This window comes from Elgaria multicarinata, chromosome 1, assembly GCF_023053635.1.
Source record: "Elgaria multicarinata webbii isolate HBS135686 ecotype San Diego chromosome 1, rElgMul1.1.pri, whole genome shotgun sequence".
NCBI lineage: Eukaryota > Metazoa > Chordata > Lepidosauria > Squamata > Anguidae > Elgaria > Elgaria multicarinata.
The window spans coordinates 122,480,349-122,503,566 of NC_086171.1; the positions used below are offsets into that span (position 1 = coordinate 122,480,349).

The window sequence follows — 23,218 nt, forward strand, 5'->3', positions numbered from 1 at the left end:
AAATTTCCTTAAAAGAGTTCCTCAGTAAAAAATTATTTTCAAAAAATAATGTGAAAAGCCTATTGAAAGACATTTATGTTAAAAGCGTAAAAAGGCTATTGAAAGAAATTTATGTTAATTCAAAAAATATTGTGAGATTTTGTTATTGAAAGAAGTCTATGTCAAATTAAAAACAAAAAACAAAAAAAGTAGTGAGATTTTCTATCACCCTCTTTGTTTAATATGTTTAGTATTTAGAATATTGTATATTATAGTAGTTGTGTGCCTTTGGCACTTGTTGGTTGCTATTATTCATATCAACTACTGCCTTCTTTAATTTTGTGTGAAGTGAACAGGCTGACACACTGGGATAAACAGTGAATATCAGTAGCAAAGACAGATTTAATTGTCACACTCTCTCCCCAGGGAACCTTGGAGATTGTAGTACAGTGAAGTATGGTTAGGAATCTGAAACACAGAATTCTCAGCCCTCTAACCAAACTAGAATTCTTTGGGGAACTGGTCTAAAGCTGCATGGCTGTGGTCCAGATATGTCCCTAAAGACAGGTCTATTGTGGTCTTGCTCCAGTTAAAGTCAGTGTGGTTCGTGCAAAGGATTATGCCCCTAGTCTGCAACACCTAGCAATGTTCTCCTTACTACAATAAACATGAGACACAAATCTCCGGCTTACTTGTATTTGAGATGCTGGATGGTGCCCAGGCATTTGAAGGTCCCCTTAACCATGATGGCCAGACGTGTACAGAGGGCCTCACATTCTTCCATACTTGTAAAGAGAGAAAGCATGTAGTATTTCAGGCTTAGTGTAAAAAATAAAAAAAGTCCTCCAGTCCCAACTAAGACTTAGGGCACAATCCTATGCATGTTTAGGCACAAAAAAGTAAATATGAATAGGATTGCACCCTTATTCACATGCTAGCCATAATTCTCAGCCATTATCACAGGCTTGTTGCAAAAGAACCTGGAAAATGGCTGCTGTGCCATACACAGACTCAGTAAGAGGGAACACACATGAACGCGTGTGCGCACAAACACACACACACATACAGAGTCTTCTCACTTCCTCTCTCTCTGATGCACATAACAAGGATGAGATCATGCTCTTCCCACTTCCAAAGGGATGGAGGAGAAGGCAACGAGTGTGGATGTGGAGGTGCAGCGGTTACACAGGTATCAGGTGAGGACTTACGAGGTGCCTTTGTGCCCATGGGCACTGCAATAGAGACCACATGTTTAGGAATAGAGCAGGGACCCCCAAACTTATACAAACCTCAGTTCATCTGCTAACACTTGGGAATTTAAATAAGCATCTAGAGCCATTTTATTAAAACCTTTTATAAAATAACTCCTACGTTGTCTAGGAAATAAGCTCTCTCACTTGACAACATGATCTGGTACAGCATGGATGAGCTGAGTGGAAATCACCCCAAGGAGTGCAGATGGTGTAATGGTTAGAGTATTGGACATGGCCCAGGGAGGGTGAGGATCAAATTCCCATTCAGCTATGAAGCTCACCTTGGGTCAGTCACTAACTCTCCACCTAACCCACCTTGTAGGCTTGTTGGAATAAAAAGGCAGGACAGTGTAACTCCTTGGGGGAATGGCAAGATGAGAAAAGTATAAGAAAATACATAACTTGGGAAGAAAAAAGCTCCCTGCATGTAGAAAGCTAATGCATCAGGGAGAAGTTTAGGTTAAAATCTTTCTCTGACATAGTAGGTTTCCAGCTGCAATCTGAAGTAGTACTTTGCCAGAAGGGGTGTATGACATGCTTTCTCTGAATGTTTGAATCAGTTACAAGTGTGAACAAGAACTTAGGCCATTTCTACACCTGCCTTTTTTCCTGGGATCATCCCCGTGCATCCAAATGAAACACAGGGGATCCTGTGAGCAAGCAGGGAAGATCCCTCCATTTTCCTGGGATAATCCTTAGCTGTAGAAAGGGCCTAAGTTGCAGGGTGATTTTACGTGTGCAGGTTTGTAATACCTGTGTGAGGTGAGTACCACAGCTCTTCCATCTCTGATCACGCTGACAATTGAGTTCCATAAAAAGCGCCGGGACTGAGGGTCCATTCCTGTAGTTGGTTCATCCTATGAGAACAAAATAACAACAACAACAGCATTAATAATAGCAATACTACTATTACTACTACTACTAAATATGGCTAGGTACTTAAGAAAACATTCCAATGTATCCCCTTCTCCCCCGCCTACTGCTAACAGGAATGGTTTTTTTTCAGGGCTCCCGCCAGCTTGGAATAATAGTGTTGTAGTGCTGTTTAGAGCTCACACTGGTGGGATTTCAACCGAGAAAATGGGACACCCTTTTTCTTTTCCATCCTCCTGAAATCCTTGCCCTCTGTGCTATAAAGTGCTAAATGACTCAGGTTTGGGGCTTAGAATTTTACTCTTGCACATTCTAAAAGTAAACCTTTCCAACAAAAGGATGAAATCTCCTTCTAAATCTAATACAGGGAAAAAAACCACCCAGTGTACTATTTTATTTATTTTATTATTGCTTTTATATCCCACCTTTTTTCTTCCAAGGAACCCAAGGCGGTGTACATAATCCTCCTCCTCTCCATTTTTATCCTCACACAACAACCCTGTGAGGTAGGCTGGGCTAAGAGTCTGTGTCTGGCCCAAAGTCACCCAGTGGGTTTCCATGGCCAAGTGGGGACTAGAACCCAGATCTCCCAGCTCCCAGTCTGACACTTTAGCCACTACACCACACTGGTTCTCATTAACTACCATTAACATAGTTCAAGAGGGCACTCTGTAGCATAACTTGCTGGTGTTCACTTTGGACAGGAAGAAAAGCAGAGCCAAAAAAATAAATAAAAATGATTTCAACACTTTTCAAAGGACTTATCCCAAACAAAAAAGACAGTGGGAGCTGGACATTGGTTTGCTTCAGAGAAACTGAAGATACCAGCAGGTTTTTGAGCAAGGGTTCTGCACAGCCTTGAAGAATTACAGGACTCTAAAGAGGCCGCGTGGTCAATTCTCTGTTTTCCCCACCACAACTCTGCTTACCAGCAGGACTAAAGGAGGAGAACCTATCAGTGCAATGGCCGTGGAGAGCTTGCGCTTGTTACCCCCGCTGTACGTGCCGGCCAGCTGATCCGCATAGGTCGAGAGACCAAGCTTCTGAACACCCCACTCGGCCACCTGTCGAAGAAATAAAGACATGATTAGTTACTCAAAACAAAGTGTGGTTTACCTCCCTCGTTTGTATGTAGGCCTGAGCACTCAGAATCTCAAGACCATTACAAGGAATGGGAGGCCTGTCTGTGCTTCTGCTAGTCCCCTATGTCCCTCCCATGGGCACACACCATGACAATATACAGTAAATGTTCCAGGGGAAGGGAGGGAACCAGAGATCCTGAGCCACATGCCCAAGAGCTGCCTCCTGGACGGCCAGAGCGACCCCAAACTGACCGAGGAGCTGGGCAAGGGGCACATCCTCAGGCCCTGCACCCAAAGTCAGCCAACCTCGGGCGATCTGTGCCCTGCCCTCCTCTTTTGTCAGCGAGACCACCCTTCCACACACACGCCCCCAACAAAATTTTAATTTTTGTGAACCGCCCAGAGAGCTTCGGCTATTGGGCGGTATAAAAATGTAATAAATAAATAAATAAATAAATAAATAAATAACAGGATGGTCCGATATAGCGCAAGGACAGCAATACACAGGTTGGAGGAGCAGCTCTATTGTGCACGGAGGGTGTGGGGAAATGGACTTTTCCCACTCCAAAATAAGCTGGAAAAGGGAGGGGAAGAGGCAAGATGAGTGCAAGACAGAGATGACGTCATCTGAGAACTGCGCTGCAAAAACACACATCAGGCATGGTGAGAGTGCGATAAATCACTAGTGCGATGGAGCTCAGTAAGTGCTGAAGAAGGAATTGTTCCTACCCTCTCAACTTCTGCTGCAGGGACCCCACGCAGACGGGCATAGAGACACAAGTGCTCTCTCCCTGTGAGCAGATCATCGATAGCATCAAACTGTGGGCAGTAGCCCATGTTTTGATGAACACCAGAGATCTGAGACAAGATGCTGGAGAAAGACAATGGAAATGATTAAAACAGCAACCACAATGCTCCAAACCTTATGGAACTCTAGGCACATTCAACCTGTAGCATTGGAAAAGAAAAAAGGACCTGGCTAAAGTATGGCAAAATTTCAGTAAAATAATACATTTGGTGCAGAAAGTAACATTAAAACCCCACTAAGCACAGCTTGGTTTTCCAACTCTCCTACTTGTCTCACATGTTACAATTGGGGAAAAATACACATTAAAAGATTTAATGACTGCTCACAGCTACTGCATAAAGGTGCAATGTGCACATGCTATTGAAACAGTCTGTGGGGAGCAACGACTGGTCCTGGTGTGCATTTCTGTATTGTGTAAGATGTATACTATACATACTATACAATACAGAAGTGGGTACACATGTTACATTTTTTAATGTGGTACCTGTTACCCCTGTAAAGCCTGAAGCAGACCTCCATGTCTCCACCATTGCTTCATATCTGTTTAAATGAATATATTGCAATAAGTCCCAGCCAGAAAACAGGAATATACTGCTAATCATAATACAAGGGCAATTACTCAGTTCACACATTCATTGTTCACTGGACTGAACTGTTCAGGCATTTCTCAAGTCCCACCTGTGCCCAGCCACAACAGCGTCTCCAGATGTTACTCCAGTATCTCCAGTCAGCATTTTGAACGTGGTTGTCTTGCCAGCTCCATTCACGCCCAGGAGACCAAAGCACTAAATTATAATTTAGGACACACTTCGTTACTTCCAGGGGACTAGCAAGGAGAATTGGTTCAAAATGTGTTTACAAAGCTCATGCATGACCCACCTCCCCAGGACGAATGCCGACACAGAGTCTATCCACTGCTGGAATGTGTCTTCCTGCATAAATCTAGGATAAGAGATTTTTTTAAAACAAACAAACAAACAATCAATCCCTGTTCTTACAAGAAATCTACTACTGAAGGAATCTATATGAGCTTGACACTTATCACTTTCAGGACAAATGGGGAAAAACATTCCACCAAATATTCACTATTAATAAGACAAAAAAGGTGAAAAACACTAACTTATATCACTTTTAGTTCACCATCTATATGTGTATATGTTAAGGACTTCCCCCCCACCCCGAATAAAGTAGTCTCACTGATTAGTAAATTAAGATGGCATAGTTTTTAATCCAATAAAAAGTTCTTTTTAAAAATATAGGTAATAAAATCATAAGAAGAGCCCTGCTGGATCAGACCAAAGGTCCCTCTAGTTCAGCATTCTGTTCACACAGTGGCCGACCAGTTGTCAATGGGAAACCCACAAGCACCCTCCTGCAGCTAGTGCACACAGGCTTACTGCCTCTGATACTGGAGGTTGCATGTAGCCATCAGGACTAGCAGCCATTGACAACCTTCTCCTCCAGGAATTTATCCACCCCCTTTTAAAGCCATCCAAATTGGTGGCCATCACCACATCTTGTGGTAGTGAAATCCATAGTTTACTTATGCACTGTGTGAAGAAGTCCTTCCTTTGATCTGTCCCGAATCTCCCACCAATAAGCTTCATGGGATGACCCCGGTTTCTAGTGTTATGGGAGGGAGAGGGAAATGTCCCCTTATCCACATTCTCCACACCATGCATAATTTTGTCACCTCTATCATGTCTCCTTTCAGCCTTTGTTTTTCCAAGTTAAACAATCCCAGGTTTTGTTGTTTTACTGTTTCGGGAGATTCATGCAAATTTGCTAATGTGCCCATGTGCAAGTGGAATGAATACTCGTACATTCCTTAAAACCCCCTGATGAGCATAAGAGAGAACAAAAGAGACCTGACAATCTGCAAAATATAGATGGAACAGATTTAAGAATATCTATAGATCCCTACATGGTGGGGACAAAGTTTTAAAGACCCTTCTCCAATCCCATAGTTCTGATACAGCTTGGACTCCAGTGTTGGCTATTTGTTTAACAAAAATCAGCTACATAACAACAAGCCAAATATCAAGTCTAGCTTGGGCCTAGCATTGCACTGCCTGCGTGGTCAGCTTCTACTCCAGCTTGTCCTTTGCCTTTAGCAGCAAAATGTCTTAGCCAACCCAGGGAGCCCAAAACAAGCAGATGTTTCATATTTCGCAAACTCTCTTTACCAAGATGAAATGGGAGGAAATACACATTTAATAATAATTGCTGGGAAATTACCTTGGTCAGTTTCTGTAATTTCAAAATATCTGTTTTGCTGCCTCCGTCCATGATTCGTTGTCTTTCCTCTGCAACATCCTCATCTTCATCCATAACAGGCAGCATCACTACATTCTGGGGAAGACTGAAGAAACCAGACTGAATAAGTTAATAATTTAGGACACAATCCTATACATGTTTAGACAGAAAAAAAAGTCCTACAACTCCCAGCATTCTCAAGCCCAGAATGGCTGGCTGGGAATGCTGGAAGTTGCAGGAATTTTTTCTGTCTAAACATGCATTGGATTGGCACTCTCAGTTCATGTCTGAAGAGCCCCCACCCCTTGGACACACACAAAAGTTGTACTTTTTAAGTGAGACTCATCTACTTGTTAACAACAATTAAATTCATACAGGTAAGACCTCTGAAGGCCGAGTTTTCCAACGTACCATCTTGTAGAGAAGAAATTATGCTGTGTCAGAAGATTCAAAATAAAATATGCGACACCCTGCACTGCCAGGGCCACCATGTTTTTTCCAGCGAAATCCCAGTGAAATGGATTCAAGACATGCTCTTCTCCTTAGGGATGAAACCAACCAAAACCAAGGTGAATTACTACCCAAATAAAGCATTGTGTGTTTCAACAAAAAACACTAGAATAGTCATTACAATTCTGAGATGCAAAAATATACCTTATTTAGGTCTGGCCCAAGATTTGCTGCTACTCGAGACAGACAATCAAAAAGTTCCCCTCCCATTCGACTCCTGGCCCAGCATTGCCTGCCTGGTGCTACCACTGCAGGTATCCATCACCTAATAAGCAGGCTGCCTGGTCCCGTCAGGGTGTCCATCTACAATGGCCCAGTTCCCATTCATCTCCTTACAGTTGACAACAGCCAGCCACCATCTTTAGGCCCCCGCAATGCCCGACATCTCATCAGACCCCCATTGGGGGCAATTAAAGCTGGCAGTGGCCTACTGGTGCCTGCATGGAGCAGAGCAAGAACTTGGCCCCTCTTTAAAAGTACCACCCACGACTCCCGCCAGTGGGACCACAAAGCTGCTTGTTTGGTCATGGGGGGAGGAGGAGGTATGAGTGAGTGGCATAAGTGGTGGTGGCAGTAGAATTTCCAGACGGAGAACTTTTGAGTGCTGCTGCCTCCTCCTCCTAGTCATTCATGCCTTTCCCAATCTCCCCAATGAGATGCAGTGGAGAAATTGGTTATTTATTTTAATTAATTAATTAATTAATTAATTGATGCATTTCTATACTGCCCAACAGCCAAAGCTCTCTGGATGGTTCACAACAATCAAAAGTGTAAGTACAATTTAAAGTATAAAACTTAAACCGCAACTTAGAAACGCAATATAAAAGTACAATATAAATGTGCAACCAGAATAAAACCGAGCAGTAATACAAAGATTTAAAATACAGATTTAAAACAGGAAAGCTAAAAGACAAAGATGGTAAAATGTTAAAATACTGGGAAAATAAAAAGGCCTTCACCTGGTGTCGAAAAGAGTATAATGTAGGTGCCAGGTGAACCTCTCTAGGAAGCTCATTCCACAGCCAGGGTGCCACAGCAGAGAAGGCCCTCCTCCTGGTAGCCACCTACCTCACTTCCTTTGGCAGGGACTCACAGAGAAGGACCCTTGAGGATGACCTTAGGGTCCAGCAGATACATATGGGAGGAGGCATTCCTTCAGATAAACTGACCTCAAACCATTTAGGGCTTTAAATGTTAATGGTTTACACAGGGAGTGTTGCGCCACATTATAGTTGCAGGTGGGGATGAGAAACCCACTGCAGAGGACCAAGCCCACTGCTCAAAACCTTACTTAGGCAATAGGGGCACAGAGAACCATCTCATGTTCTTTTGTACTTACCAAACTGAGCATACACATCAACCACAGCTTGGTTCATGGCTAAGTCAATGAGTCCACGGCCCAGACAAAAATGAGGAAAGACTAACAGGATATTTTTCAATGTTTTATTGAATTTCAGCAGAGACTGAAAGAGATAGGAAAGCATATGCTAGTATTGCTCAGATTTATCATAATCCTTTATAATTTAACAAAAGCATTTGGAATTAAAGTGAAAGGCCATATGACTCTTTATCTCACCAGCCTTTATTAATAAAGAAACCCGATGCTGCAATTGCTTATGAGGATGTGCAAAAGGAAATCTAGATGGTGGAGGAACTTTTCTCTCCAGGGATACTGGAGGAAAGGACAATGAGGGGAGATAGAAAAGAGGCTGCTCCTTTTGAAATACCCTTTTATAATCGCCAGGGATTTAAAACATCCTATTTCTGGGACACTATTACTACAACCTAGAGGCTCATGGGTTTTCAAGGTCAGGATCCAATGTGACGTGGGTCTCCCCGGAAAATCCATTGCACAAGCAAGTACTACAGGTTTTGCACTACAGATCATTTACACCAGCACAACACAATTTACGTTTATTTATTTACTTACAATATTTATATACCGCTCCCCAATGAAAATTTCGGAGCGGTGTACAAGATAAAATAAAATAAAAACAGAATAAAACACTTTAAAATGGATTTTAAAAGAAGCAAAATGTACAGTGAACCGTGGCTGGTCCTTAAGGAAAAGCTTCCTGGAATAATGACGTTTTCAGGAGGCGTCAAAAGGAATTCAAAGTTGGCACCTGCCTGACCTCCGGAGGCAGGGAATTCCATAGGAGGGGGGCCACCACACTGAAGGCTCTTCCCCTGGTGGACTCCAATCGGAGGATGGGTCTATGTGGAACCACCAGGAGCATGACCTTGGTGACTGAGCAGGTTGTTAGGGGAGAAGGCATTCTCTCAGGTATCCTGGTCCCAAATTGTTTAGGGCTTTGTACACTAGTACAAGAACCTTAAACCTGGCCCGGTAACGAATAGGCAGCCAGTGCAGTTCCCTCAGCACAGGAGTTACAATCTGGAAAGGGGCAGCTCCAGACAACAGCCGAGCTGCAGCATTCTGCACTAGCTCCAGCTTCCGGAGCAGCTTTAAGGGCAGCCCCACATAGAGTGCATTGCAGTAATCCAATCTTGAGGTTACTACGTTAGCACTAGTGTCGCATTGCATACTGCCCCAAATGTTTTCTAGTACTTTCCCTTTCATCAGCTACCCTTAAACTTCATTGAGAAGCAGGTATCAACATCTATCTCCCTTAATGGATCAGGACTCTTGTCACTGTAAAGTCTATTTATTTACAATATTTATATACCGCTCCCCGTTCAGAACTTTCGGAGCGGTGGACAAAATAAAACAGAATAAAAACACATTAAAAGTACATTTTTAAAAGAAACAGAGTGCAAAATAAACCGCAGCTGGTCATTAAGCGAAGGCTTCCTTGGAGAAGAGTCACTCACCGGATTGTTTTCAAAGAGCTCCAGGACAAATGTGATGGCACTGCTGTTGATACCAATGAAGAGGTTAATGCAAGACAAGGCAACATAGGCAGTGCTGGGGATGCTAAAGAAGCAAGATGCTGGATACATCATAGGAATTATGGCCCATCTGCATGCAAAAGACAGAAAAAAAGGGGATGTAATAAATGACACATTGCTTTCCTATGGGGAACAAAGTCTGGCTGAGATGTTATAAACTTTCACTGCCTGAGGTCAGTCAGGTTAGAATTCATAATTCAGCTGCATCATTCATCCCTTCTACTAAATAATAATAATAATAATAATAATAATAAGATGCTAACAAAACGGGACCATTTGGGATTGTCTGTCCCTCAGGGCTAGTTCACACATGAATGCTTGTCACTTGATGACTGAAGCACTAAGTGATGACTCGCATGTGTTAATGTACCATCACAGTTCAAACTCCACAGATGGAACTTTCATTTAAGCTCACATTCACCTCCAGTTCTCAATGGAGTCAGTTTACCACACATTCATTGCTGACTTATCAAGGCTTAGTTCACACAAACAGCAGATCAGGGGAAAATTTTCATAGAATCATAGAATAGTAGAGTTGGAAGGGGCATATAAGGCCATCGAGTCTAACCTGTCTGCAGCAGGTTTAGTCTTTTGTTTGTATAAACTAGGCCCATGTGCTGAAAAGTCTAGTGATATACTACTACTACTACCGTATTTCTTCGATTGTAAGACGCCATTGATTGTAAGACACACACTAATTTCAGTACCACCAACAGAAAAAAAACCTAAGACACACCCACGATTCTAGGAAGCACCCCATTTTTAGAGTTGTTTATATGGGGAAAAAAGTGCGTCTTAGAATCGAAGAAATAGGGTAATAATAATTTATTTCTTACCCGCCTATCCACTTGGATCGAGGCGGGAACAAATATAGGCAAATCCTTCTTCAATATTTATAGATGCTTTTAAAGCATAAGCCTCACACCTCTTTTACTCTTAGAAATCTCTCGTGGGGCTTCTTTCAAAATGCATCAGTTTCAAAAATTCATGAGAACAGATCTTAGTAAATACACCTGTGGTTTGCATAGTACTGCTTTTTGTCTTCAAAGAGCATGACAACCACAAATTACTACTCCAATGGTAATATCCATTTTCCTTCCATCAAAGTGCATGACAATCTTGAGTTGACTAATGGTGAATCAAAATAAACAAAACAGGACAAGACTCCATTTGTGTCCTTTTTCTTATAAAGTCGACACACGTAGGCAATTCAAGATTTTTTTTTAAAGCCCATTTTTTACATTAGCTACTCAAGTCAAATTAAATATATATATAATATCTTCTGTTTAAAATCCTAAAAGCTAAGAGTTCTGTCTACTCTAAATCCTTCCTCAGACATTACCGGTCACGGAAGAACTATTACGGTTATTGTATTGGAAGCAATCAACAAATAAACACTCAGAAAAAGAACTCACTATTATTTAAAATCTTGAAAGTCTTGCATTTAAAGTTTAAACTTTAAACAGTTTTTAAACTTTAAAAAATTCTGTTAGTTTAAGATCACGTTTCTATGGAACATACGTTACTAATTTTGTCCTTCTTATGGGAAATGTAACTGACATATGAAGATTTAGTACCCTTTTGGAATCAAGATACCTATTCAACACAACAGACATCCATGTTCTGAATGTCTTGTCCCTGCCTCCATAATGGTCTTTGAATTAATGTAGGGTGACCATATGAAAAGGAGGACAGGGCTCCTATATCTTTAACAGTTGTCTAGAAAAGGGAATTTCAGCAGGTGTCATTTGTATGCATGCAGCACCTGGTGAAATTCCCTCTTCATCACCACATTTAAAGCTGCAGGAGCCCTGCCCTCTTTTGGATCTGGTCACTCTAGTATAGTTCCTGCAGCTTTAAATGCTGTGATGAAGAGAGAATTTCACCAGGTGCTGCATGCATACAAATGACACCTGCTGAAATTCCCCTTTCAATACAAGTGTTAAAGATACAGGAGCCCTGTCCTCCTTCTCATATGGTCACCCTAATTAATGAAATATCTATATGACTTACCCATACAAAAGCAGCAATGTAATAAGTGCAGGGAGGTTGCTTGGTGATATGTAGGCTTTCTTTTTAAAGCCAATGAATATTGCCACCACTAGGCCAGCACTTATGGTATAATTCACCTGGTACAGGGGGAAGGAAAGAAAAGTGCAGTGAAAAAGAAGCTTGATGCAATGTGGAACAAAATCCTCAAATCTGTGCCAGCTTTTCTAATATCTTCCAGGATGCATTAATTCACACATTATTGTCTTGGCCTTGGTGGAACCAGAAAGCTATCCAGAAAGATCAGCCTTAGCAAGAGAGAAGTCATTACCAATTTGCATGTTCTTTTCTGAATTGATCCTTCTAGTATTTGAAGAAATTGGATCTTTTTTCCCCTTTTGTTTTTAAAAAGGAGGTGGCAGGAAGAGATAAATGATGAGCAAAATAATGTAGTCAATTAGAGGAAGCCCTGTTGACTCCAGTTAAGGATACCCAGTATCAGGGCTGGAAAAAGTCTCTGGCTGAGACCCTGCAGAGCTGGGGTTAATCAGTGGTGTAGTGGTACATTTTGAAGTACAGGTGCTCATCATGGTGATCCCCAAAACCACATCCCCAAGGAGGGTCCAAACATTCACACAGCTGTGCTGATCCATATGCACAAACCCATTCTAGCAGTTTTCATCTCCACCAGGAACAGGACTTTTGTAAGGCTAATGAGTCTTAATTGACCATTCAAGAGCCATCTACCCCAAAATACTTTGAATGACAAAGGGGAGTAATTTGGACAATTCATTCCCAGGCCCTAGCTACTGTGAGGTTTGCAACTATGCTGAGAGGGAACAGGGAAATCTGAGGGGTGGGGGTGGGGGGTGGCAGATAACATCAGCTCCTCCCCTAATCAAGAAGTGCCGGACGGCATCCCTGTGAGCCCTGACTCCATTACACCACTGCTGGCAACTGGAGCAATGTGGATTCAGTGGTCTGATTCAGTATAAAGCAACTTCTTATGTCCAGCAGTGCAAAGTACATCAAGACAGTGATATTTTAAAGGGAGAGCTATACAACTTCAAAACAAATTATATGATTTATTGGTTGATTGGAAAGAGCTGTAGATTCTGTTGGAACAAGCTATTCCGGTGGGGCTTTATGACGGTATTTTACAGGACTTGTTGGGGTTTGCCCACCAACATCAGCAACATATGCCTATATTGGGAAGCTGCCTTAAACTGAGTCGGACCATTGGATCATCCAGCTCGGTATTGTTTACAGCAAGGGTGTTGAATCTTAGGCCTGCAGGTCAAATCCGGCCCACTGGAGTCCCCCAGGCAGCCACGCCCTCTTCCTCTGCCCCTGCCCCTTTTCTGCTGACCACTGTTCGTTTGGTGGTTTCCACGCTTTTGCACAGACGCCGCCCTCATTTTAAAATCTTGAAATGCCTTTCGTAAGGCGTAGCACAACCTTCCTTAATCTGGTGCTCTCCAAATGTTCTGGACCTCAACTCCCATCAGCCCCAGCCAGCATGACCAATGATCAGAAATTTTGGAAGTTGTAGTCCAAAACATCTGAAGGATGCCAGATGGGGGACAGGTGGCTTAGTTGCTGACAATAAGAGATTTTAAACTAAAATATAGTGGCGTTTTGGCCCTGCTCCGTTTTCCTTTGGCCCCCACCACTTTGGCCTTCAGCCTTGCCCACTCCTGGAAAATGGCCCCTGAGAGCCTCTTTGAACCACCCAGAGAGCTTTGGCTATTGGGCAGTATAAAAATACAATAAATAAAGGGAACTCTGTCCTCGGGCTGAACGAAGTTCAACACTGACTGGCTCCACCATGTGCTCCACTACTGCGAGAGCGCTTATGACCCTTCCACATACTTCCTTATGTCACTTCCAAAAGCTACTCACTATGTCCCAAAGGAAATTGGTGATCCAGTAAACAAAAGGGCTCATGCCACTGACAAACTGGAGGTGCTTGGCTTTTGTCACTCGTTCCTGGATCAGGTATAAAACAAAGCTTGCCGGGATGAAAGACATGGCAAAAATCACACAGATGGAAACAACCGCATCTACCGAAGTGGTCAGCCTGCAGTGAGAAAAGATGGGGGACAACCAGTGAGCAAGATCTGGAAGCCACACAAGTCACCGCGAGGAGGCTCCGCATTTACAATGAGGCTGGAATGAGACATGAAAGGAAATGCATGGCTGCCACTGAAAACAGAAGTCCCATGCTTCTTCCTCATAGGGGTAGGTAACCTGGTACCCTCCAGATGTTTTGGACTACAGTTCCCATAATCCCTGATCATTTAGAGGCCTGGAGCCTCTAGGAATTGTGGTCCAAAATCTCTGGAAGATATCAGAATGTTTTCTAGTGGGGCAGGCACATACTATGACTGCACTGTGAATTCCCTGCTCCATTTCATCGGCTATCCCATATAGGAACAGAGAAATACACAGGATAGAATCCAACAGGGGCTGAGCACGCAGGGCCGGCCCCTCCAAGCCTGAGTCCGTGCACACACGGCCCTTCAGCCAAGATCTGTGCCCAGCCCCTACCACATGAACTGCGATATCGCGCTTCTAGGGGCAAGCACCGACCCGAGCGAAAACGCATGTTTCGAGGTTGTGTCCCTTCTGGAAATGTGTGTTTTCGCTTGGGTTGGTGCTTGCCCCTGGAAATGCAATATCACCATTGTGTGCGCGTATTCCCTATTGGATACTACCCACAGTGTGGTGACATCACACTGCGTATTTCTTAGAAATAGACATTACCGTAGAAAGGAAGAGGCATGACGTTACCATTTCAGAGGCAGCCGTGGGCAGTATCTCATGGGGCTGCTGCACTTACGCAACTAACATAGTGCTAATATAAGCAACCTTTAGCACAAATAGCAGCTAGAGTGGGGGATTTCCCATCAGTCCTGATTGGCTTTATCTTAGGGTGACCATATTTGGGAAACCAAAAAAGAGGACACCTAGTGTGCGTGTGGGGAAGCAGCTTTCTGAGTCCTGCAGAAAGTACGTTATTCCCCGCCACCTTAAAGAACCCGATTGGAGTGGAGGAGGGGAAAGGATTTCATTCTGCACCACCACCATCCACTCCAATTGGGGCCTTTTCTATAATGTCCACGAATGACCCACTTTCCCCTTTAAGACCTCAATTGGAGCTCGGGGTGGGGGAATGACGTGCCTCAAGAAAGCATGTCATTCCCTCCTGCCATACTAATGGCAGCCTTAAAGGGGAAGGTGTGTCATTCCAGGACATTATTGAAAATTATAGAAAATCCCCCCTGACACCATGGAAAGAACAAAAACCAGGACAAATCCAGGGAAATCCTGACAGTTGGTCACCCTACTTTATCTAAAAAATAAAAGGTAAGTGGCTACTTTTTTGGAGGAGGGGGGAGGAATAAAATGACCGCTGCACTTTTTAAAATTTAATGTAAAATCCCAGGGCAGAAGCTGCAAAAAGAATCCCAGATCCATTCCCTTAAAGATTCCAGGTAAAGCTTCCTTACTTCCCTGAACTGCTGGCGATACAGACAATGCAGAATAATAAGCAATTGCTGTTCTCCCCATTCTGTCTTTGGAGTCCATCTTTGTTTTCTGTTCATACCACACCTGTGGCTTTTATGGAAAAAATACTTTCTCTACTCAGAGAAAGCAAGGAGTATCTTACTTTTTGCACTACTTTTAAGCTAAAGGTATCATCAGTGTTTGAACCTCTCTATAGGCATGTTCCCTCTTTCTGAGCCAGGGTGAAGGAAGAAAGGGAAAAACAAAACAGAAAACTTTTATTCTTACACAGTGACTTCGGAGAGCTGCTCTTTAGTGAGGTTCAGTGGATGGCTGATAGCAGTTATCCCATAATCCTCGGAGTTCCTGCCTTGCTTCAGGTTGGCTCTTAGCACTGCGTTGTTGGCGACGTTGAGAAAACTAACCAAGGCATGCCAGCCTTTGTTGTTAAACCACACCTGCATGGGTAAGGAAGCCCATGAGCAACTTGAACTAGCATATGACAAACAAAGTATCTGTCTATTGCTTACTTTGCCACTTACGTTGACTATATAAGACCCAAACTACACTTTACACTAACTGCATAGCGTGTAGTGGAAAGTTAGCTTTTTTATTACTCTAGTGTAAGCATACAGTTTGGATTGGATCAAGCACACAACAGAAGGGCAGGATTAAACCTCCCCCCATTTTTAATCCCAAATCCTCCCTTCTGCAAGAAGTTAAAAAAAGGGGGGGGCAAGTCTCTATTGGAAGCAAAATGTTTTGGGCTGGCCCTGAAATGTGCCTGGGTTCAGTTGCTTTGCTTGGGAAGTATTTCCGATGCCATGAAATATGTTATAGTCATCCTGCATATTTCATTTCTGAAATCATTCCTATTCACCCTTCCCTTCCCTCTGAAAAAACCCTCCCCAGTTTATATATCCCAAGCTTTCTAGCTGTTGTTGTTTTTTATCAGAGTTGATGGTAATATAATAAAAGCCATTGTTCACTTTGGTGCAAATGCTCGTTTGTCCTATCCTGCCACATGCTTCTTGTTAATCAGGTTCTGCAGGATTCTATAATGCTTTGAAACAGAAAAAAAAATATTCTTAAAGTTTAAAAATACCTTAATATTGTCTTCAGTTTCCATGTATTTAAGAAAATTTGACATTTCCTTAGCTGCAGCCATTGTTGCTTCACCCTAAATAGCAGAAAACAAGGACTAAATTGCCAGGTATACATATTTCAATCCTATAGGCCGGGGGGTGGGGGGGAATCTTAGAGCTGCTCAGAATCTGGAGGGAAATGGTGACAGAACAATCCTTACTTACCCCTGTTATGTTCATCATTTGACCAAGTTCTCTCAGAAAACCAACAATTTGCTCTCCAGTGACATGTAGGACTGGAAGTTTTCCGCCAATGGAAATTCCTCCATATCTAAACACAAGAGCACATGACCATCAAGTGGTAATGGGGAACCCCATCCCTCTCTTAATAGGTCCTCAGCATTCTAAAAGCTCTCTCAGCAATAAACATGTCGCTCTTACAAAAGGGAAAATAGACATCTACCCTAAATATATTAATTTCTTCAGTGTCGACAGTGTGTGCGTGTGGGGAAATATAAACTAGATAAAAGCTGTCTCCAAACCAGCCATCATCCCCCACCCCACATAAATATATTTCAGGCAGAGCAGTACTGGACCAACTATATCATTTATTGATTGTTCAATTGATTCACACTCTCTGGTGAACAATAAAAGAAAGAAAAAGAAACAAAATACAGAATTAAAATATCTTAAATCAGGTTATGTCAATAAAACCATGACTGATCCATCAGGAAAAGCTTGTTTATATAAAAATGTCTTCAGCAGGTGCTAGAGACAAAACAATGTGCTGCCCACCTGCCATTAACAGGCAGGGCATCCCACAGAGAGGGAGCCAATACATTGAAGGCTCTACGGGTGGATTCCAACTGAATTGCAGGTCCACCATATGGAGCCACCAGGAGCACCTCATCAATAATATCAGTTGTTCAGCTCAAAGCAAAGCATTCAACAGAAGACATATGGCACAAAGGTTTCCTACCTCTGTTCGTTAACCCAGTATTTGCTCTTTAAACTGCAAAAGAAAATGAAAATATTAAAAATAAAACATCCTTGAACATTCCACACTAATTCAGGTTCTTTCAGACACAAAGTTACGTCTGTGCTACAGGGAACTGTTGAATCAACCATCTAGGGGGACTTTGTGGCTACTTTGGTTGAACGGAAGTCCCAGGCAAGAATGTATAAGCCCCATTCAAACAACTACTGAACTCATGGAGGAGGGTGGGGTTAGGGATTGCAACTCTAGCCCTGTTGCTGGGATCATGCAAGATGTATGGCCATGCTTCCTCCCACTGCTCCACCTGGGCTGCCAATCATTTGGTGGTTTCCTGATTTTTCTGCAATAGGAAAAAGATGGTTGACATGCCTTTTCAAGATGGTTGACATGCCTTTCCAAGATGGTTGACATGCCTTTCCTAAGGCTTAGCTACTAGCAGGAAAAGACCTTTAAGCTAAAATATACTGGAATATTTGTTATTTTGGCAAAAATACCCCTTTTGCCTTTGATCCGCAGCCTAAAATCGAATTTGACCCTTGAGCTGAAAGAGGTTCAGGGGTACAGAGCAAACAGGCACCTTATGCATGTACATCTGCCCAATGTTTTGTTTTTGTGTAAATGTGCATAATGAAATCCTGATGGGTTTTGTTGTTGAAATGTAAAGCAGCCTTTGGAGGCTGTGGTGCTGCGCAGAGGAGCAGCGGGGGGGGGGGGGAGCTGCTCAGCATCACAGCAACAAAGCTGCTTTTCATAAAAACAAAGAAAAACAAGGTTCTGGTGCCTTCATTGCATGTATTTGTGTGTAACATTCAGTTTGCCCCTCACAACCCAATCCTATGCACCCATTTCACTCTGCACAGATTCAGGCTATCAGTAGAGCTTCTATGCTAATTAATGGAGAACTGAGCAGTGGACTTGGTATTAGGAATGTATGAGAACTTCACTTTTCGCCAATTATGCAAATGGGAGTGTTTTTCCCCCTCAAGAAATATTAGCAAATCCCAGAATTTATTATTGTGTTGGAAAAATACACATTTTTTTTTAAAAAAAGCACTTTGAAATATATATTTTTCAAAAAATATGCATGTTTATGCTATAGTTAAAGGGGAAAAGAGTACACTTTTGAAAAATACACACAGAAATGCACAGATTTCCTGTTCAAAATGTGCAGTATTCCCATTTGAATTAGACAAAAAATAGGCCGAAAACAAAAACGAGAATGAGCCGAAATGAACTTCAAAGCGATTTTCAGAGAATATAGGTAAGCTGGAAAATCCTTGGTTTGTCCACCCTTACTTGGTATTCAGAAGTCTTAGGAACATTTCAAGATTCTGTTCAGAGCATTAAAGCTCCATCACATCTAGGAAGAAACGCTGGCTACTGTCGCTTCTCCATAGTCGCTCAGTTACTTCCTGTTTGAAAACAGGAAGTAAACAAGGAGCACGAGGCCCATTCAGTCCTGCGTTGTAATTACGCTGCTCCCCGCCCCCCACACACAGGAGAGAGCAGCAACCGGACTTTTTCTGGTTTTTCTTGCGGCACAAGGAAGGCCAGAAGGGGCGGAAGGCGCACGAGAGGCAGACGATATCATGTGAGCGACCTCCGAGGAATCCGTGAGTGCCCAGTAACGAGTGTGCAATAAAACACTCATTGGATGGAGGTCCTAGTCTACCCAAGCTGCCACAGATTTGTAGAAGACCCTTTATTTTGAAAATCCCTAAATGGAAAGATCCCAACCAACCTGCTTCTAATAAGAGCGGGATACGTTTTTACTAGGAAATCGGAAATATTTCGATGCGTGAGATCCTGAAGAATTTCTGTGCTACGCTGAACTCTCTGAAAGGAAAAGAAAACAGCCATTAAATTCTTCATGGTTCGAATGTGGCAGATCAGAGTGGCAGGGAGAGGTCACACGGTTTTCTATTTGATTTAAATGAGAAATTGCTACTAGGCTGAAAACAGAGAACTGCCCTGCCTCCTCTTAGGAGTTTGAAAAGAAACTGCTGGCCTTTTTTTTCTATGTCTTGATTTCAAATCACATAAAATAACAGAGATTTACCACCGTAAGTCAGGTCAGTTTCGCTGAAGGCTGCCAAAAGATTTGTAAGCTTTGGTAAGCCTCACCCTAAAAATGAATGCAAGTGACACTCAAAACCCAAGCAATGAATCTCTCCTGGCTGGGAGCTACAAATTTCTCCCTCTCTCCCTCTCTCTCTCTTTCTCTGTGTATGTGCGTGTGCATAAACACCTTTATTCTCTAAAACTACCAACTGGAGATAGAAACTACACAGTAGCTGACAAAGAAGGCCCAAGTAGCCTTAAATCTTCAAGTAGCATGTGAATATAACCACAGAGGGGCAGTGTTGCCCACCCCTAGAAGAAAAATGAGATTTTACTAGGAATATATGAGAATTCTGTTAATGGGTGAAACCTGATGGATTTTTCCAGTTCAGCCTTGAAGATTTCCTCTCATTTCCTCCTGCTGACGTTGACTCGATCTGTAGCAAGTTAAGCTAATACGCATAGTATGGCTTTTCTTCAATGGTGGCAATTTGTGCTTCTTGGGGGGGGGGGGGCGGATCTTGAAATTTGGGCAAATGAAGTCATTTTTTTTTAAAAAAAAAAGTATTAATTTTCGATCTTGCACAAGTACACATGATTGCAAGTCCACTTGTCTGCTATGGAGGGCAAGGGCATTTCCCCATCTTGTCAATAGCCTTGTCAGTTTCATCCTCCCCACACACTACTTTGTTCAGCCCCAGAAGAGCTATATTCCATTTATTTGTCAAAGAACTTTTCAATTTCCATCCCGTTGCTTGAAGTGGGGGATGAAAAGGACAAGGTCTGTGACAAGTACAGAATATGGAAGAGAAAATGCAAGTGGAATATTCTGATCTCCTCTCCTTGCACACAAAGGAGAAGAGGGGGCTCAGGGGTACACAAAATGGAGGCTCACCATGATGGTTTTCACAATGCTAAACCATGGTTTAGTGAAAACATTGAACCAGGACTCTAACAATCCTCAGCAGGCCTCCTTCAACATACCTATAAGATTTTGCTTACAAAGCACTCTCCCTTGTACCAAGGAGTTTATCTATTCAATTCAAATTCTATGTGTGCGCTACTGAAGAACCTGGTGCAGAATTTGGCTTTCTGTGAATTTCAGCTTCCATTGTTTCAAAGAAAATGGTGAAAGAAATCTGCATGTTCCCAAAAAGAAAGCCTCAGATAGGAATAGCAACAGTTGTTGCTCTTCCACTATGGCAGGGATCTCCAATCTTTTTAGGCATGCAGGTACATTTGGCATTTTGAACCACAAATTGGCTGGAGCAGGATGGAGAGCCAATCACAAAAGTGTTGGGAATTGCTCCATTCACTTGCATCCAGGGGACGGGGGACAACGACAGAATAGCTTGGTGAGTGCCACTGCCTGGCCTTGCAGGGGCAGTGGAGACCCTAGAGCCATTGATTCTTATCTCCCTATGCGTAAAACTTCCTGTCTCTTGTAAACCCGCTCCTTGCAAAAGATTCCAAATTCTACATCAATCGGGTAACCAATTAATTAATTCCAGCAGGCCTACCCACTTGAATTTTAAATTTGCCTTTTAATAATGTGCTACTTTTAATAATGTATTAATTTTAAACGTTTTAGTTATATGATGTTTCCATTTGTGTTGTACCCCGCCTCGATCCAGAGGGAGAGGTGGGTAACAAATACATTTATTATTATTATTATTATTATTATTATTATTATTATTATTATTAATCACACCACTGGGTAACCAATTAACAACAGCAATTAATCACATGGCTGTATAAATGTGTGATTATCATCTATACAGCTGTAATTGGTTACCCATTTGTTTCAACCAACTGAAACCGATTCAATGGCAGCCATAGTGCTTCAAACCAGTGAATGGCAACCAAAGAGTACCTGTGGAGGAGGAAGTCCACCAGCTCCCAAAGGGCACTCTGGAAGCATAGAGAGTTTCTTCCTCGTGCTGCATCTGCAGGAGGGCGAGGGGTTGTCGGGTTTCCATACGTTCGTTCGAAAACGAGCAGAGACGTTGTAAGGAACGGTTGGTGTCATCCAGGGTGTTGAGGTATTAACACAAGGGTAGTTCCTGCACAGAGATACAGAGCACAAGGTATCTTTTACCAGTATAAGGATCAAGCTGGCCATGCTGGATCACAGAAAACGACTGGATTTACATTTCTCACCTTCATTACAGTTGATATGACCATGATGGTTGATACAACAAATAAACAACCTTCATTACAGTACCATTAAAAAGTGTGCCCCACTCCCAAGTGTACCTTAAACAAAAAATGAATGAGCTCCATCTCTTAGGGGAGGTGCTATCCTTACCTATAGATTGATAGATAACTCAGGGCCTACCTACACTATACACTTATACTTGGTTTATACCTGTCTAAGAGCCCTTGGGTGTTTTCAGATGGAGGGCTCCTGATGCTAACAATCAAAAGGCATTTGTGCAATTAACCCATCTTTTCTTAACAGAAGTGGTGGAAAAATGCGGGAGGGCTACAAATGGAATATGACAACATCTGGATCCCTTATAAAATTCTGCGAATCAGGCTATCATGTCTAGCCCTGCTCCCCCTAGTTTGGAAGAAGGTGTTTCAAGTAATCAATCAGAATCAGACTCTGAAGTAGAGGAGTCAGCGCTAGACACAGGCCAGACTGTACCAATGGGGGAGAAAGCTCTCACGAGCTCTTCACTAGCTGGTGGTGAACTCTTTCCAGAGCTTATCTTGCCATGGGCCAATAATACACAGTCAGTAGGAAGCCAACATTCTTCTGAAGGAGAGAGCACCAACAGGTTAGCCAATCCTAGAGTACTCCGCAGACTAAAACGGGCGGAGCAAAAGGAAGGCAAGAGAAAGTCAGCCCGGCTTGTATTACATTAGAAGCAGTCTCAGAACCAGTCTCTCTGAAGTTTTTTGTGAACCGCCCAGAGAGCTTCGGCTATTGGGTGGTATAAAAATGTAATCAATCAATCAATCAATCAATCAATAAATAAATGGCTTGCCATTCTTCTTAAACCGACAATTGTCTTGCTTAGTTTGCTTAGTTTTGCCTAGGGGAAAGTTCCAAGAGATTAGACTCTCTTCAGGTGGGAAGAGGTGTTTATTGCTTAAATTAAGCTTTGTGGATTACTTTGCAGGCCTCGTTATTGTCTCTCAAGAAGGCAGGAGGTTTTTGAGAAACACGACACAGGCTGAGTGATGGCCCTATAAAAGCTTCCTCTGGAAGCACCCCAGGATACAATTCATGGGGTTGGTTCCAGTTTTAACCATTATTTTAAAGACCCATTGAAAATCAATCGGTCAAATTAGTCATGACTAATGTATGAATAAATCTGGAACCAACCGCCACTTTTTACACCAGCTTGCAATGTGATGTTGGAGAGAAACAATGTTCTCCACAGTTTTGACTTTGCTAAGAAATGTCAAGGCCAGTTCATCTCAAATACTATTGTTGCCACCTTGAAACAGAACATATTACTAATCTAAAGAGAGACCAATGTGACTTACTGAAGTGGCTCTCTCTTCAAGCAGCGATTTCCAAATCCTGGTTTATTTAAGAAGGCGTCAATAAGAGAAACCATTTGCTCACTTCCAGGTCGCTCGTTGCTATTGAGATTGGATGCAATTTAGACTATAAAAAAAGAGGTTGACTACAGAAGAATTGCAGTTGCAAAGGAAAATCAGCTGATCACACAGGTAAGGCACAGGTAGGGACAGCTGATGTTAAAATTAATCACCTGCCTATTATAGTATGACGTATACATGCTTTAAAGGAATTACAAAAGGACCACACAATGGTACTTCTACCCATGATCTAGGTAGGCACAGATTGCTAAACATGGCAAGATGCAAACCACGGATACATAATACAGGAATTCCTCGTTAAGAAATGGCCAGTGGTTTTTATGTCA

At 42.5% G+C, this 23,218-nt stretch overlaps 1 protein-coding gene across 1 annotated transcript in view; it reads right to left on the minus strand.

The window, feature by feature from the left end:
• ABCA4 (ATP binding cassette subfamily A member 4) overlaps positions 1-23,218 on the minus strand; it is a 129,286-nt gene that overhangs the window by 3,967 nt on the left and 102,101 nt on the right. Inside the window, exons 28-46 of the mRNA XM_063132547.1 lie at positions 22,815-22,913; positions 21,190-21,379; positions 18,997-19,091; positions 17,238-17,270; positions 16,484-16,589; positions 16,279-16,353; positions 15,462-15,631; positions 13,566-13,743; positions 11,688-11,803; positions 9,597-9,744; positions 8,101-8,224; positions 6,659-6,792; positions 6,234-6,347; positions 4,875-4,937; positions 4,674-4,780; positions 3,917-4,058; positions 3,035-3,169; positions 1,986-2,089; positions 672-764 (exon numbers count right to left, since the gene is read on the minus strand). Coding sequence (XP_062988617.1) covers positions 672-764; positions 1,986-2,089; positions 3,035-3,169; positions 3,917-4,058; positions 4,674-4,780; positions 4,875-4,937; positions 6,234-6,347; positions 6,659-6,792; positions 8,101-8,224; positions 9,597-9,744; positions 11,688-11,803; positions 13,566-13,743; positions 15,462-15,631; positions 16,279-16,353; positions 16,484-16,589; positions 17,238-17,270; positions 18,997-19,091; positions 21,190-21,379; positions 22,815-22,913 — 2,226 coding nt within the window. The remainder of the gene's footprint in view (positions 1-671; positions 765-1,985; positions 2,090-3,034; positions 3,170-3,916; positions 4,059-4,673; positions 4,781-4,874; positions 4,938-6,233; positions 6,348-6,658; positions 6,793-8,100; positions 8,225-9,596; positions 9,745-11,687; positions 11,804-13,565; positions 13,744-15,461; positions 15,632-16,278; positions 16,354-16,483; positions 16,590-17,237; positions 17,271-18,996; positions 19,092-21,189; positions 21,380-22,814; positions 22,914-23,218) is intronic.